The 14,065-nt window shown below is 42.9% G+C and overlaps 1 protein-coding gene across 3 annotated transcripts in view; it reads right to left on the minus strand.

Annotated features, from left to right (window-relative positions):
* setd2 (SET domain containing 2, histone lysine methyltransferase) overlaps positions 1–12,127 on the minus strand; it is a 46,152-nt gene extending 34,025 nt beyond the window's left edge. For all 3 annotated transcript variants that reach the window (XM_055902990.1, XM_055902989.1, XM_055902988.1), the window contains exons 1-5: positions 12,040–12,127; positions 10,251–10,372; positions 7,364–7,385; positions 2,769–7,138; positions 2,383–2,514 (exon numbers count right to left, since the gene is read on the minus strand). In XM_055902990.1, coding sequence (XP_055758965.1) covers positions 2,383–2,514; positions 2,769–7,138; positions 7,364–7,385; positions 10,251–10,279 — 4,553 coding nt within the window. In that variant the 5' untranslated portion in view covers positions 10,280–10,372; positions 12,040–12,127. The remainder of the gene's footprint in view (positions 1–2,382; positions 2,515–2,768; positions 7,139–7,363; positions 7,386–10,250; positions 10,373–12,039) is intronic.
* Between the last annotated feature and the right edge of the window lie 1,938 nt (positions 12,128–14,065).

Consider the following 14,065-nt stretch of genomic DNA (forward strand, 5'->3'; position numbering starts at 1 on the left):
ATGGCGTTGCAAAATGGAGTGATAGCCTTCCTTCTTCAAGATCCCTTTTACCCTGTACAAATCTCCCACTTTACCATCACATTACCATCACATTGCCTCCACAATGCTTGACAGATGGCGTCAATCACTCCTCTAGCAACTTTTCATGTTTTCTGGGTCTCACGAATGTTCTTCTTTGTGATCCAAACACCTCAAACTTAGATATGTCTGTCCAGAACACCCTTTTCCAATATTCCTCTGTCCAGTGTCTTTTCTCTGCCCATCGTAATCTTTTATTTTTATTGGCCATTCTGAGATATGGCTTTTTCTTTGCAACTTCCCGGAGACACCTCTTCACTGCTGACGTTGAGACTGGTGTTTTCCGGGTACTATTTAATGAAGCTGCCAGTTGAGGACTTGTGAGGGGTCTGTTTCTCAAACAACACACTCTAATGTACTTGTCCTCTTGCTCAGTTCTGCACTCCCACTACTCTTTCTATTCTGGTTAGAGCCAGTTTGCGCTATTCTGGGAAGGGAGCTGTACAGTTGTTTCTTGGCAATTTCTCACATGGAATAGCCTTCATTTCTCAGAACAAGAATAGACTGACGAGTTTCAGGAGAAAGGTCTTTGTTTCTGGCCATTTTGAGCCCATAAATGCTGATGATCCAGATACTTAACTAGTTTAAAAAGGTGGCCAGTTGTTTTCAGCTGTGCTAACATAATTGCAAAAGGGTTTTCTAATGATCAATTAGCCTTTTAAAATGATAAACTTGGATTAGCTAACACAACGTGCCATTGGAACACAGAGGTGATGGTTGCTGATAATGTGCCTCTGTACGCCTATGTAGATATTCATTTTTATCTGCCGAATTTTTTTTTTTTTCTCTCTCTCACCAATCTACCCACAATACCCTATAATGACAAAGTGAAAACATGTTTTTAGAAATTCTTGCAAATTTGTGAAAATGTAATACAGAAATATCAAATTTATTCTCACCCCTGAGTGAGTGATGCATGTTAGAATCAGCAATTCCAGTTGTGAGTCTTTCGGGGTAAGTCTAGGTGCTTTTCTCACCTGGACAGTAAAATATTTGCACATTATTCTTTTAAAAATTCTTCAAGCTCTGTCAAGTTGGTTGTTGATCATTGCTAGACAGCCACTTTCAAGTCTTGTCATAGATTTTCACGCCGTTTTAAGTCAAAACTGTAACTCTGCCACTCAGGAACATTCAATGTCGTCATGCTAAGCAACTCCAGTGTATATTTGGCATAGTGTTTTAGGTTATTGTCCTGCTGAAATGTGAATTTGTCTCCCAGTGTGTTGGAAAGCAGGTTTTCCTCTAGGATTTTCTAGTCCTTGCCAATGACAAGCATACTCATAACATGATGCAGCCACCACCATGCTTGCAAATATGAATAGTGATACTCTTGGAATAGTGATGAATAGTGATACTCTTGGAATAGTGATACTCTCTGTTGGATTTACCCCAAACATAACGCATTATTCAGGACCAAAATTCCTTCTTTGCCACCTTTTTTACAGGTTAACTTCTAGCACCTTATTGCAAACAGGATGCATGTTTTGCGTTATTTTTATTCTATGCAGGCTTCCTTCTTATCACTCTGCCATTTAGATTAGTATTGTGGAGTAACTACAATGTTGTTGATCCATCCTCAGTTATCTCCTATCACAGCCATTAAACTCTGTAACTGTTTTAAAGTCACCATTGGCCTCATGGTGAAATCCCTGACCGGTTTCCTTCCTCTCTGGCAACTGTTAGAAAGGATGCCTGAATCTTCATAGTGACTGGGTGTAATTGATACACCGTACAGCGTGTAATTAATAACTTCACCATGCTCAAAGGAATATTCAATGTTTTTTTATTTTATTTGTAACCATCTACCAATAGGTGCTCTTCTTTGCAAGGCATTGGAAAACCTCCCTGGTCTTTGTGGTTGAATCGGTGTTTATAATTCACTGCTCGACTGAGGGATCTTACAGATAATTCTATGTGTGGGGTACAGAGGAGGTAGTAATTCAAAAATCATGTTAAACACCATTATTGCGCACAGAATGAGTCCATGCAATTGATTGTGACTTGTTAAGCACATTTTTATTCCTGAATTTATTTCAGCTTGCCATAACAAAGGGGTTGAATACGTGTCGAGTCAAAACATTTCAGCTTTTCATTTATTATTCAGTTGTAAACATTTTGAAAAACAGAATTCCACTTTGACATTCTGGGGTATTGTGTGTAGGCCAGTGACACAAAATCTAAATACATTTTAAACACAACAAAATGTGGAAAAAGTCAAGGGGTGTGAATAGTTTCTGTAGACACTGTATTTGATCTGCTTTACAGTTTGGTATTACCAGGGTGATGCAAAGGAGAAGAACTCACCACTCGATCATCAGCAGACGGTTAAGGCAGTCCTCCCCACAAGCCATCATTCCACGAGACCGCTCCTCCCTCGACAGCATAGAGCACTCACACTGCATTCTCTTAATGTCTCGATGAGACTTGTTCTTCTTCCTGTACAGATCAACAGAAATTCCTCAGTGGTCGTTTCTCTACAGTCAGATTTACTTCACCTTTTATTTAACCAGGTAGGCAAGTTGAGAACAAGTTCTCATTTACAACTGCGACCTGGCCAGATACTTATGCTGAAGTCATATGATGATAATCGCTTTTAAATTCTGTACAACTAATTTATAAAATAAAACATTGTTTCGATGACTTTGCATGCCAACTATTGCAAAAAAAACTAAAGTGCAACAAAATCTCACCGTTCAGTCAGATACAGGTTTTCCTCAATCAGGTCAAAGTATGGTGGCATCTTCTTAGACCTTGCCATCTCCCTCCAGTTGCTGCCGTCCCGGAAGTCCCTCAGACTGAGCAAAGGGCGTTGCACCTCAGCCTGACCTGGAATCTCCCTGGATTCTTTGGAGACCTTGGGGAGCTCCCTTTCTGCCAGTCGCTCCCTTTTGCTAGCCAGCACAGGTTCTGCCTCGCTGTCCGAATCTGACTCCATTTCTGGCCGCCTTTTCTTGGGAGGACCCCTGCCTCTGTGGGGCCTTGAGTTGTCCTTGTCTCTGGGGGGTTCAACTATGGAAATATTCTCTGGAGTGGCGTTGACAGAGCCTCTGCAGTTGCTGCTTATTTCATGGGCTTGTACGAAGGCTAGCGAGCCTGGAAGCTTGGGACCATTGCATTCAACTGCTAGTCTACTAATGCCTGCTGGTTTCCCCTCACTGTCCTCATCACAGTCATTAGTCAAGGAGTCAGGATGGACTTGACCAACAGGCTCCTGATAATGTGTTGCAGGCACATGGAGGTAGACCGGTCTGCAGGTGGGTTGAGTCGTAGTTGGTAGTTGGGTCCAGTAGGCCCCATTGTTTGTCCTGTACACCTGCCCCAAAGAAGAGTTCCCTGGCTGTTGTGTGTTAGGATGCTGTTGGGATGCCCCATAGCTGCTGTCAGGCTGCTGGTACGTACTGCTGGGCTGCTCCGACTGTGTGAAGTCCCAGCCCAGACTGCTGTTGAAGTCATCAGAACTAGCAAAGTCTCCATGTTGGTAACGGGAAAGCATGCCGCCACCCCTGCCACTTCCATTATGCTGTGGATGCCCTGTGTCAGAGTGCCTGAAGGAGTTCTCAAGGCTGTGGGCAGCAATCTGGCTCACCGTTGCGTCACCAATCTTTGGTCTCTCACGGGCACTGCTATAAGGATCCTTAGAAGGCTGGGCATCGGTGGCGTTGGAGCCCTCGAGCTGGCTAGTGCTATCGACCATGTTGCTCTGTGATTGATATACCATGATGTCATGTGCAGAGAGACTTCCATCAACACAAGGATTACTGGCCTGCCTAGTGCTCTCACACATGGCGGGAAAGCCTCTATGTCTCTGCTGAGGGCTTACCCTGCTTGGGATCTCCTTCCTGTTCAGGTCACCCTCTTGGCCACTGGCCCTGTTAGCGTGTTGTTGACATCCTGGGCTAGTGCTTGGAGTGCAGGGAGACGCAAGCTTGTCTGTTGTGTCCGAGTGAGTCAGGGTGGAATTCTTTGGTACAACCACCACAGAGTGCATCCGTTTCCCGGCAACACCGCAGTCTGAGTCCGACTCTGAATCATCAGTGTCACTGTCCTCGCTTTGGCCTACACCGTCCTGGCTCGACACTAGTGTCTTCAGCAGTTTGCTCTTGTGAGGGCCATCTTTAGGTTTCTCTTCATTACCATCATCATTCCTACATTGCTCCCTTCTAGCTCTGTCTACATGCGAGGTATTATTTAAAAGTGAGGGATCGTCATCCATTTGGCTGACGTGGGGTTTGGTGTCTAAATGGTCACTGCTGGTTTCACAGGTGCCTGGTTGTGCAGTTGGGTTTGTGGACTCTGATTGGTCGTTCCCAAAAGTTATTGGTGCTGAGCTGTGTTCTTGTGTGATAATAATTTCTTGCTTAATCGTCTTGGAATACAACTCAGCTTCCCATTTCAGTTGACCCTTCAGAGACGGCTCTTCCTGGCTGACGTCTTTAGAAAACTCAATTCTCTTGACGGAGATGACCTTTTTCACAGCAGGGTTACTTTCTTGGGAAGGCAATTTCTGAGGATTATCACTGTCTGAGGTGTCTTGTCCAACAATATCCCAACGCGATTTTTTTGTTTTACCTCTGTTTTTCCTTAAACTAGAGTTCTGTTGTTCAGTCTGGTTGGGAAACTGAGGTTCAGGACTAGAGGGTTCAGATTTGAGAGGGACGTTTTTGCAAGACTGCATGTCGATATTCACATTTCTACTATAACACACAGTATTTTCTGGTTTAGTGTTCTGCTTAGGGTGGTCTTTGACAGATACGTCTACTGTAGATGGTAATGACTTTGATCCAACGGAACCTTGAAAAACAGTCTTATCCTGGCTGGGTATTACTCTGTCATTACTGCAGGAAAAGCTAGAGTTGCTTACATCAACCCACTTCTCAGTGGATTCTATTTGGGCGTCTACATGCTGTGCATCTTTTGTTTGTTCAGAGCAAAGGCTTTTATTAACATTGGCAATGTCCCCCAAGGCAAATTTTTCACATAATTGGTCTCCACTAGAGTTGTTCGGTAAAGTTGCTGCCGAGTCATTCTGAACCTCAATGCAATGATGGATCTTCTCATTAACTAGATCCAACGCTGGTTCTTGCAATCTGTCAGTTGTATCACAATTTGAAGGTAACGACAAAGTTGGTTTTTGTAAGCCTTTATCTTGGGATGTGATGTCATTCATGTTGCCAACATCCTCCCTTTGGCAAGTATCTGCTAGATGGGAATCTGCTCCTGCTTTGTCATTTTTGCTCTGAGGGTGAGCATCAGAAGGGGTTTGTATCTTATTGGGACTGTGAAATGTGTCCTTTGATTGTCTATTAGTTTTCACTGATGACATGGAGGCAGACATTTGCTTAGAGTCTGATTTATTGGTGGAAGATGTCCATGCCCCTTCAGAGCCAGAAGAGCGGTCAGAGCCCTGTGACTGAGACTTCCCTTTGTGAGCTACCTCAGATTCACTATAGCTGCTTTTCTGGAGCCTTTTGTCCGATGTTTGAGAGAGGGCATGTGGACTGGAATGATTGGATCGAACACTGATGTCCGGCTTGTAGTGGGTGTTGGATTTCCTGTGATTAGGTTCTACATCAGTAGAGCACTTTTGGAGGGAACTGGAGTCAACAGTTCTCTTTGAGGCCCTCTCAGACTTAGAAGATTGTGTTATTTTATCTATCTCTGAATCTCGTTCAGATTTCGAGTGAGATGAGTATGACTTTGAATCTCTCTGCAAGCTAGAATGGGTGGATGACCTGCTGGAATCACTTGTTCTAGTCCGAGTTCTTCTGTGGTCATCTTCAGAGTCAGAGCTGTCGCCGCGGACTCTGCTGCTATCGGTCCGAGAGCGAGAGCTGCCTCTCCTCTCTCTGTACGGAGAACTTCTGTGACCTCCTGACCTCCGCTCAGAGTCGTAATATGACCGATCAGACCGTGATCCTGACCCTCTCTCGCTTCTAGATCTCTCAGATCTGGAGCGTGTCTCAGATCTGGAACTCGTCCGGGGACCTCTTGATCTGGACCTCGACCGACTCTTAGTCCTTCTGCGGCCTTTGTCAGAGCGGGATGACCGCGAAGGTGTGTGCTTTGATTCTCGGTCAGAGGTTGACCTTAATTCTCGGTCAGACTTGGAATCTCGGTCAGATTTTGAGTAACTAGAGGTTCTTTCGTCCTTCTCAGAACGTGAATGGTTAGAACTTTTTTCTGTTTCCTCTAATTTGGAGCGAGAAGAGGACATATCTTTTGTGTCCTTACTTCTACTCTCCAACTTTGCTGTGGCCTTGGGTTCACCTGACTTGTAGCTAGAAGACGTCTGCACTGAATCAGCATCAGATTCTGAGCCAGGGAGTGTGCTGTCCGACCGGGAACGGATTTGGATGTTTTCTGAGGTGTCTTGCGTCTCTGTTATACTGGAAGTGTTTACATCCACTTTCCCTTCGTGGGAGGAATCAGTCGGTTCCTTGAGACTGAGGTCCAGCTTCACATCAGATACACGAGTGAGAGCATTCTCAGAGGGGCCGTCATTGTCCATGTTCTGAGACTGGGGCGTTCGTGGTGGGGTGACAGTTTCAATTTTACCTGAAGATTCCATTAAAACCTGTTGCTCGGAAGGGGGTGGATCCTGTAAGACAACACTGGTTATGGGACTATCTTCAATAACAGATGCACTGAGAATCTGTTTCTTGAAGTGCATCTTTCCCAAGTCCACTTTAGGTTTGGGGACTGAGGATACTGCCGCCTGAGGTGCAAGGATCTCTGCTACTGGTGTGGGCACCAACAAGGGTGGCTGCATTTGCTCATTTTTGCTTTCCGTATGCTGCCCTGCTCTGTCCTGAGGGAGTGAGGTTGTAGGTGACAGGACAGAGGGGAGTTCAGCAAGAGATTTTTCCTGACTGGGAGGGGCCAGGAATAAGTTCTGCAGCGGTTTCTTTGTCAGAGAGAAGCTGAAAGACACTTTCTGGCGACCCTGATCGTCCAGGTTCACCTTCCTCTTGGTTCCTTTAGGCAGAAGATGACTGGACAACATCACTCGAGGCGAGAGGCCTTTGAGTAAAGCTGCCTTGGTGAGGCCCTCAACCTTGACCTGTACAGGGAACAAAATAAGTAGATGTTACCATGACTATAATTTGAGGAGAAACTATTACAGTAAACCAAATCATATGACCGATCATTCATTTTCCCAAAGGTGATTTCTATGTTATTGAAATGGTCAAAGTCAAAAAGATCCACAACAACTACACCAGCTATTTGTCCAATACAAAACAAATGAACAAAGACGTATTCATCACACTTTTAATAATTGACTTACCGAGGTATCTCCTCCCTCTTCCCTGAGGTAACATTAGGAGAGCATGGGGGGGAAAAACAAAAAAACAAATCAATGTAAACTATTCATAGACTTATGTTGCAACATCTGAAAATCCCTTTGACGCTTTAGCAATCACACAAAATGTATTATGAAATGTAAATCCATGTCCAATAAGGCAACGGTAAAACATACAAATAAAAACAATTTCATGCAAAGATGTAGAACACACAGCCGCTTGAGGGATAGCCTGGCGTGGGTGAAAAATGTCATGTTTAACGCAGGGGGTCTCATCATAGAAACTACATGTCATCGTAGCGTAAAAAAGGCCTAATTCACATTTATGAGAAAGTAATCAACTCTTTTGTTCTATTAGGAGGACTCAATAATGTCATGGTTTTCTTGACGGTACAATAAGCTGCTAGTTAACAAACTGGGTAACGTATTCCTTTAGGATTTGATGTTCTCTTTTTCATCTGTGACCTTCAAAAGTCAGACCATTTTAAAATGACCGTTACCAACATGGGAGGAGCCTTTTCATGTCCACTTTAGTGTCAGTTCCTGTTATTTTAACTAATTATAAAACAGGATTGTCGTTTCATTCATTTGAATTTAGGTTTAGGCTACATCAATCACAAACTCTGCTCATCCTCCTGAAATAGGCCTATCTGCAATACATCATTATAAACATATTGAATTAGCTGTATTTACAAATATAAAAAATATTTTTAGAGTCAGGTTTGACTAGTATTTTTTTTATTTTAACATTGAGGTAGACAATGTGTAAGGGTGGCAGAATGTTACTTGAGAAATAAGCTCTGACAAAAATAGTGCTGAGCCATGAATCAAAATGTCACTTTTTTTGTTATTATTAAACAACTAATTGACTGACGTCGGTTCAATTACTTGAATACAATGTTGTTTTTTGTGTGAGCCAAATGCTCCGTTTCTCAAGAGAAATCAAGTCAAGAACTATGTGGGACGCTGGGTGAAGGGAGTTGTAGATTTCATTAAGGAAATATTCAACCTAGTTAAGGGCAGAAACGTGGTAATTAACTACAATGACTATAATCTATTGTGGCTGTTCTTTCTGGCTCAGACAGAGACGGATACACTTATGCCTGCTACTTTAAGTTAGATATACAGACTGCATGAGAGAGGAACGTACACAACGGCAAGGGATAGAGACAGTTTGTGAAAGTTTGCCTTATCTACTTTGAAGAACTAGTAGAAGGATTGTCAGAGAGCTTTGCAGCATCCTTAGGCAGGCTAGCTAAATAAGATGACTAAAGACTGTACATTATGGGGAGCACAGAGACAACGTTAGATGGCCTGGCTGGCTGCTACTACCTGAGCAGAGCTGATGACTAAGGAATGAAAATTATAAAATAAAAACTAAGTAATATACACAACTGAAATATTATATTATTTCATAGCAATTTCATGTTTTTCTTCTGATTTCTACCCAATGTGGACCTGACAGAGACAATGGAAAATGTTCAATGCTTTGGCAATTGAATATTCACTATTTCCATTCCAAAGGAATTTCGATTGAAAAGCTCATTATTTCATAATGCATGTAAAAAAAAGAAAAAAAAAAAGATTATTTTTTAATTATCTAAACGACCTCAAAAAAGCACTAGTCGCTCAGGACAAAGACAAGAGCAATCTTAACGCATCAAGTAAACCCTGTCATCGTCTCTCAAGGACAAAAGATAAAGAGTCATGGAATCTTTGCACTCAGGTTGTGCACCTTTTGTCTGTTAATATTCTGTGAGGTTGACTGCTGCCATGGTGACCAAGACTTCTGAGTCCACACCAGGTCGGTTGAGCAAACAAACTCGGCAGACAGAGGCTGAAGCTTGAGTACACACTAACATCTATAGGACAGGGGCACTTGACATACTAGCCGATATCTGATGTAACCTCCCATTGTATGCAGAGAGAATAACCCCCGGGAAGAGGGGTGCCGAAAAGTCCGATCTGCAGCCACTTATAAAAAATATATATATATATTATCTAGCTAGCCCTTTTACAAGCTAGGTTGATAGAACACATTCTCCAGGTGAGTATCATCGTTTTTTATTAGGGTCCAATTACGACTGCTTTGACAGTGCTCACATTGAGTAATGAAATTCAGCAACTTTTCTCAAATAAGAAAGTTATGATGGGCACAAAGCACTGACAGAATGGGGTCAAAGTATAGAGTAAACAACTACATCAACCTACACGAAGCAGGTGCTTTTCAAACAGACGCCTTTCCCTAAAGCAGCACTGATAGTCTTTAGAACTGGAACACTGGGACGAGATCAACATTCCAGAATTCAACACACCATGAATGATGTCATGGCTATTCATTGGATACACCAATGGACCAAATGACCAATAGGAGGGGAGGTGGGTGTCTTTTTAGATCCAAATTAAGTTGTTTAGGGGTGTAGTCTACTTTGCATGCATAGATACATTCCAATGCCCACCATTGAGGGTGACAATCTCCAAGTCCCGTGTTTCCCAACACCAGTCCTTGATTACCCCCAACAGCACACATTTTTGTTGTAGCCCCTGACAAATGCACCTAATTCAACTCATTAAGGGCTTGATGATTAGTTGAATCGGGTGTGTTTGTCCGGGGCTACAACAAACATGTGTACAGTTGGTAGTACTAAAGGACTGGAGTTGAGAAACACTGTCCTAGGCCCTAGTGTCACTTCAGTTAGCTAGCAAAGGGCATCGATTACAGACAGTCTATAGTGCCACTCTGACACTCCGTCAAAAGGAAAAAAAGATCCCTGTGTGTGTGTGTGTGTGTGTGTGTGTGTGTGTGTGTGTGTGTGTGTGTGTGTGTGTGTGTGTGTGTGTGTGTGTGTGTGTGTGTGTTTATTGGTAGTACCTGATCTCTGAGTTCACCAGAGCATCCATTACACAGTGGTTCTGGCGTTTGTAGCCCAGTAGAAGCAGCTGGCCAAGAATAAACCAGTTCAGAGCAGTGAGCTCTCCAACGTGATGTCACACCTAACAAAATATTAAAACAAATACATTGGGTTACACACCAACAATAAACATACAATACGCAGTCTCAAAAGAATTTAAGCTGATCCCCCAACTCAAATTGGGTAGACAATTAGGGGTTGAGCTGCAACCATCTCTGTTATCTTTAAAAACATAGGTTCAAATCAAAGAACATCTGACTGCCTTTGTTTACCTTATGACCACCACATGTTCAACACTGGAGGTTGCTTGTAACAAAGCTTTGACTAGAAAATGTGCAAACTGTTTTCTGTGCAAATGAACACATCAGTTTAAACGTTGAACACAAACTACAGCCAGTAGCTAATGCCTATGAATAAACTGTGTATATGTAATCTCTGCAGATGATTATTTTCTGCCTGAAGGGCCCAGCGGCATGCCACAACACTTACAACAGGAGTAAAATAGAAGAATGGTGCCTATGCCAAATGTAGATGTATAAATGATGTCTAAATGCACCAAATGTTTACATGGTGGTTCTAGCTACAAGTCTTACTAAATGCCATTAAATAAGAGTATGTATCACATAGACCTGTTTCCTCTGACCGTTGGTCAGAAACGACATGTCTGTTTAACTGCATTATCTGTCCTTTCAATTTGGCAGAAAGAGGAAGCCATTCCTCGCATTGACATTCATAGTAGTCAGTGGATTGAAAGCAAGTGATTAGCTCATGATAGAGGAGCCGAGTAGCTGTCTTGCGATATAACACCGTAGAGAAAAGAACACCATTCAAAAACATTATTCAGAAATGTTCTGACGCTTCCACTAAATCACATATAGCAAGGTTATCTAGGCTGGCTAGCTACACCAACAGCGAGAAGACAAGGCGACATGACAATATTTTCATCACAGCTTGCAAATGTGGGGTAACCGATTAGTATAATATGTAACGTTAACGTTACACAGATGAGCTCAACAACAGAGCCAACGGCCTCTTCTGTGAACTGGTTAACGTTAAATACGAACACAACAATGAATACACTTGAATGGCATGGAGTTTCTATAATTCTACTCCATAAAACCGGGTCTAACATTCTACAACGAGGAGTCGAGGCCTGCAAGTGAGGCCTGTTGTGGAGGGGGGGTGACCGAATTGGCTAACGTTAGCTAACTAAATATCAAAGTTAGCACAACCTAGTTAATAACCGAGTAATGTTTGTGTTGTAAACTTAACTGTCTGTTCCCAAAAGTAATGTGCACAACATCTAGCTAACTAGTTAGCTTGCAACCAATGCATTGTCCATTATTAAATACATCCAGCAACGTTAGTTAGCTAGCTGGCAACATTGGTGGCTAACTATACTTGGTTGTGTGAAAGATCTGGTTGTGTTAACTAAATTGAAGGCTAGCTGCCGGTGTAGGAGAGTTGAGATCATGTCGCATTAACTAAATACAACATGCCACTTTACCATAGTTAGCCATATATCATGAAACATAGCTATGTGGCCACAAAGGTACTCCAACACTAGTTTGTGTAGGAAACTAGACTGGAAAGCTAACTAGCGTAGCGTGCATGGAAACGGTTAAGCTAACGTTAGCTGCTAGCTAGCTAGCTTGTAACTAATGACACTTTGGAAGTTGTGTGTATTATGGCAAGCCCAATCAATCATCAACAAAAAGAATACCGAAAATAAGCCAGCCAAATACTCACTCTTTCGGGTGCTCTGGGCCATAAAGGTCCCCCATCTTCTAACGTTAACCCTACGCCGACAACAAACAGCTCCGGCTCCCGTCTTGGCTGAAAAACATCAAGCACTGCGGACGTCAAATCCACACGGGGTGTTCGGGTTCGAAATTGTACCTAGCTAACTAACTGTAAGTACCTAGCCTATTCATCAGAAAAGGGGTGCAAAGTTATGATTATTACTCAATTTGGTGAGGTATTCTAAAAATAAAGAGCCAGCTAATTAAACATGTAATTTCTAGCTGGGTTGCACAATTTTGTTGGCTAACGTTATATTTTCTTTTGACAATGGCTACCTAGCTAAATGGCTAGAAATGCCGTACTACAGCGGCGACTCCTCCCCTCTCGACATTCCATCATGACGATAAATATACTTAAAAATATATATATTTTTAGCTTTCCCACTGTTTCCCACCAACTATATATCTAGCTAATTACGTGCAGACTGGCAACGTCCAAGTGTCTGGAAGTTCTGCTTGTGGAACGAAGCTAACGTTTATCACCTGGCGCTCGGATTATTTGTAACAAACACCCCACTGTTTGTAGGTAGCCTACGTTCATGTTTAGCTAGCTATGTGTGATAAGTCTAATGTGATAGATATTCAGTTAGTTACTTGACATAGCTAGTTACCATACAAGCTCAATGTTTATGTAGAAGGAAAAAAAGGATGTCCCTCGTGATTTGACTAGCTGGGGTTTTGTTCTGTTTATCAGAGCACAGTTGTGCTAGCTGGATCACAGCAAGACCATACTGATTGATGTCTGCAGTTGTGGTTCAGGTTGGCCATTGTGGAAACCAGCTGGGCTTGGAATGGAGACTCATTACCAAGAGTGATGCAGGCCAGAGCAAGCAGAATGACAGGTGATCAATTTTGAAAAAAAAGTATCATTGCATGTCCATAGTTCACAGTACCATAGTGACTGTGACTTGAACAAGGTACTTGAACAATCCCTAAATAGCTTGTGAGTGATACCAGGGCTATACGCTAACTTTTTCCCCAAGGAGTATATGTGCTTCTAAATAAAAAATGTAGAAGCACAAATTTAGCAGCACAATGAAAAATGTTCAAGTAACACAGAGTTTATTAACAAACATTTTATTACATACATATTTATACTGCGTGCGTGTACTAAGGGACACACATCTGTGCAACAGCACATACCACCAAAATCACACATTGACCCATGGCTACTAGACGCAAAGGATATCAGTTGTCCAGCTGCTTTTGTATTTTGGCCGTCTGGCACGCTTAGAGGTCAGCCAGCGGTCCACGGCAGGAGTGGGATCGAACTCCTCGACAGGAGGCCCCTCCAGGCTGATCGTCATCAGGTCTTCGGTGGTAGAGACCCCAAGGCAGCTTCTTGTCGAATTCTTAATCCGGTTCTGCGCAGAGAAGCCTCACTCACACTGGGCGGCTGAAATGAGCAGCACCAGCATAAGCTGCACCAACTCCAGTATGTTCTAGGGAAAAGATGATATCTTTTCAATTTCATTTAAATCTTACCATTAACTTATCAAAACCAACCATAGAAGGATACCATACATAACCACTCTTGACTGTTAGTCTACCTTGTAATCGTGCCTGTAGGGGTCCTTTGTCAACATGGTCTCCCACATGCCACTGTAAGACTTGTCCTTGAAATTGTGTCTGACCAGGATGTTCAGCCCCTGCCACTCATCCTGGATTACAGCCATGTTGCACCCTGATCTGTAGGATTTAACAGAGCAAGTGAGTTTGCAAATATGCCAACATAATTGTCTCATATGGCAATGCAGTGTCAAATAAATTCTTATCTCTCTAGAGGCTCCTTGAAATGCCTCATCAGGTCTGCCACACCATCATCGCCAAAGGTGAGAAGGCTGGCCTGGTCTTCTGGCCATGTGTCAGGGTTTAGCACTCTGAAAGACTCCACTGGGGTCTGGACACCCTCATCCTTCAGCAAACCACCAAACCTGGCTTTGAGGTCATCCACCACGCCGATGTTGATGGCC

The sequence above is a fragment of the Salvelinus fontinalis genome, chromosome 38, assembly GCF_029448725.1.
Source record: "Salvelinus fontinalis isolate EN_2023a chromosome 38, ASM2944872v1, whole genome shotgun sequence".
Lineage (NCBI taxonomy): Eukaryota > Metazoa > Chordata > Actinopteri > Salmoniformes > Salmonidae > Salvelinus > Salvelinus fontinalis.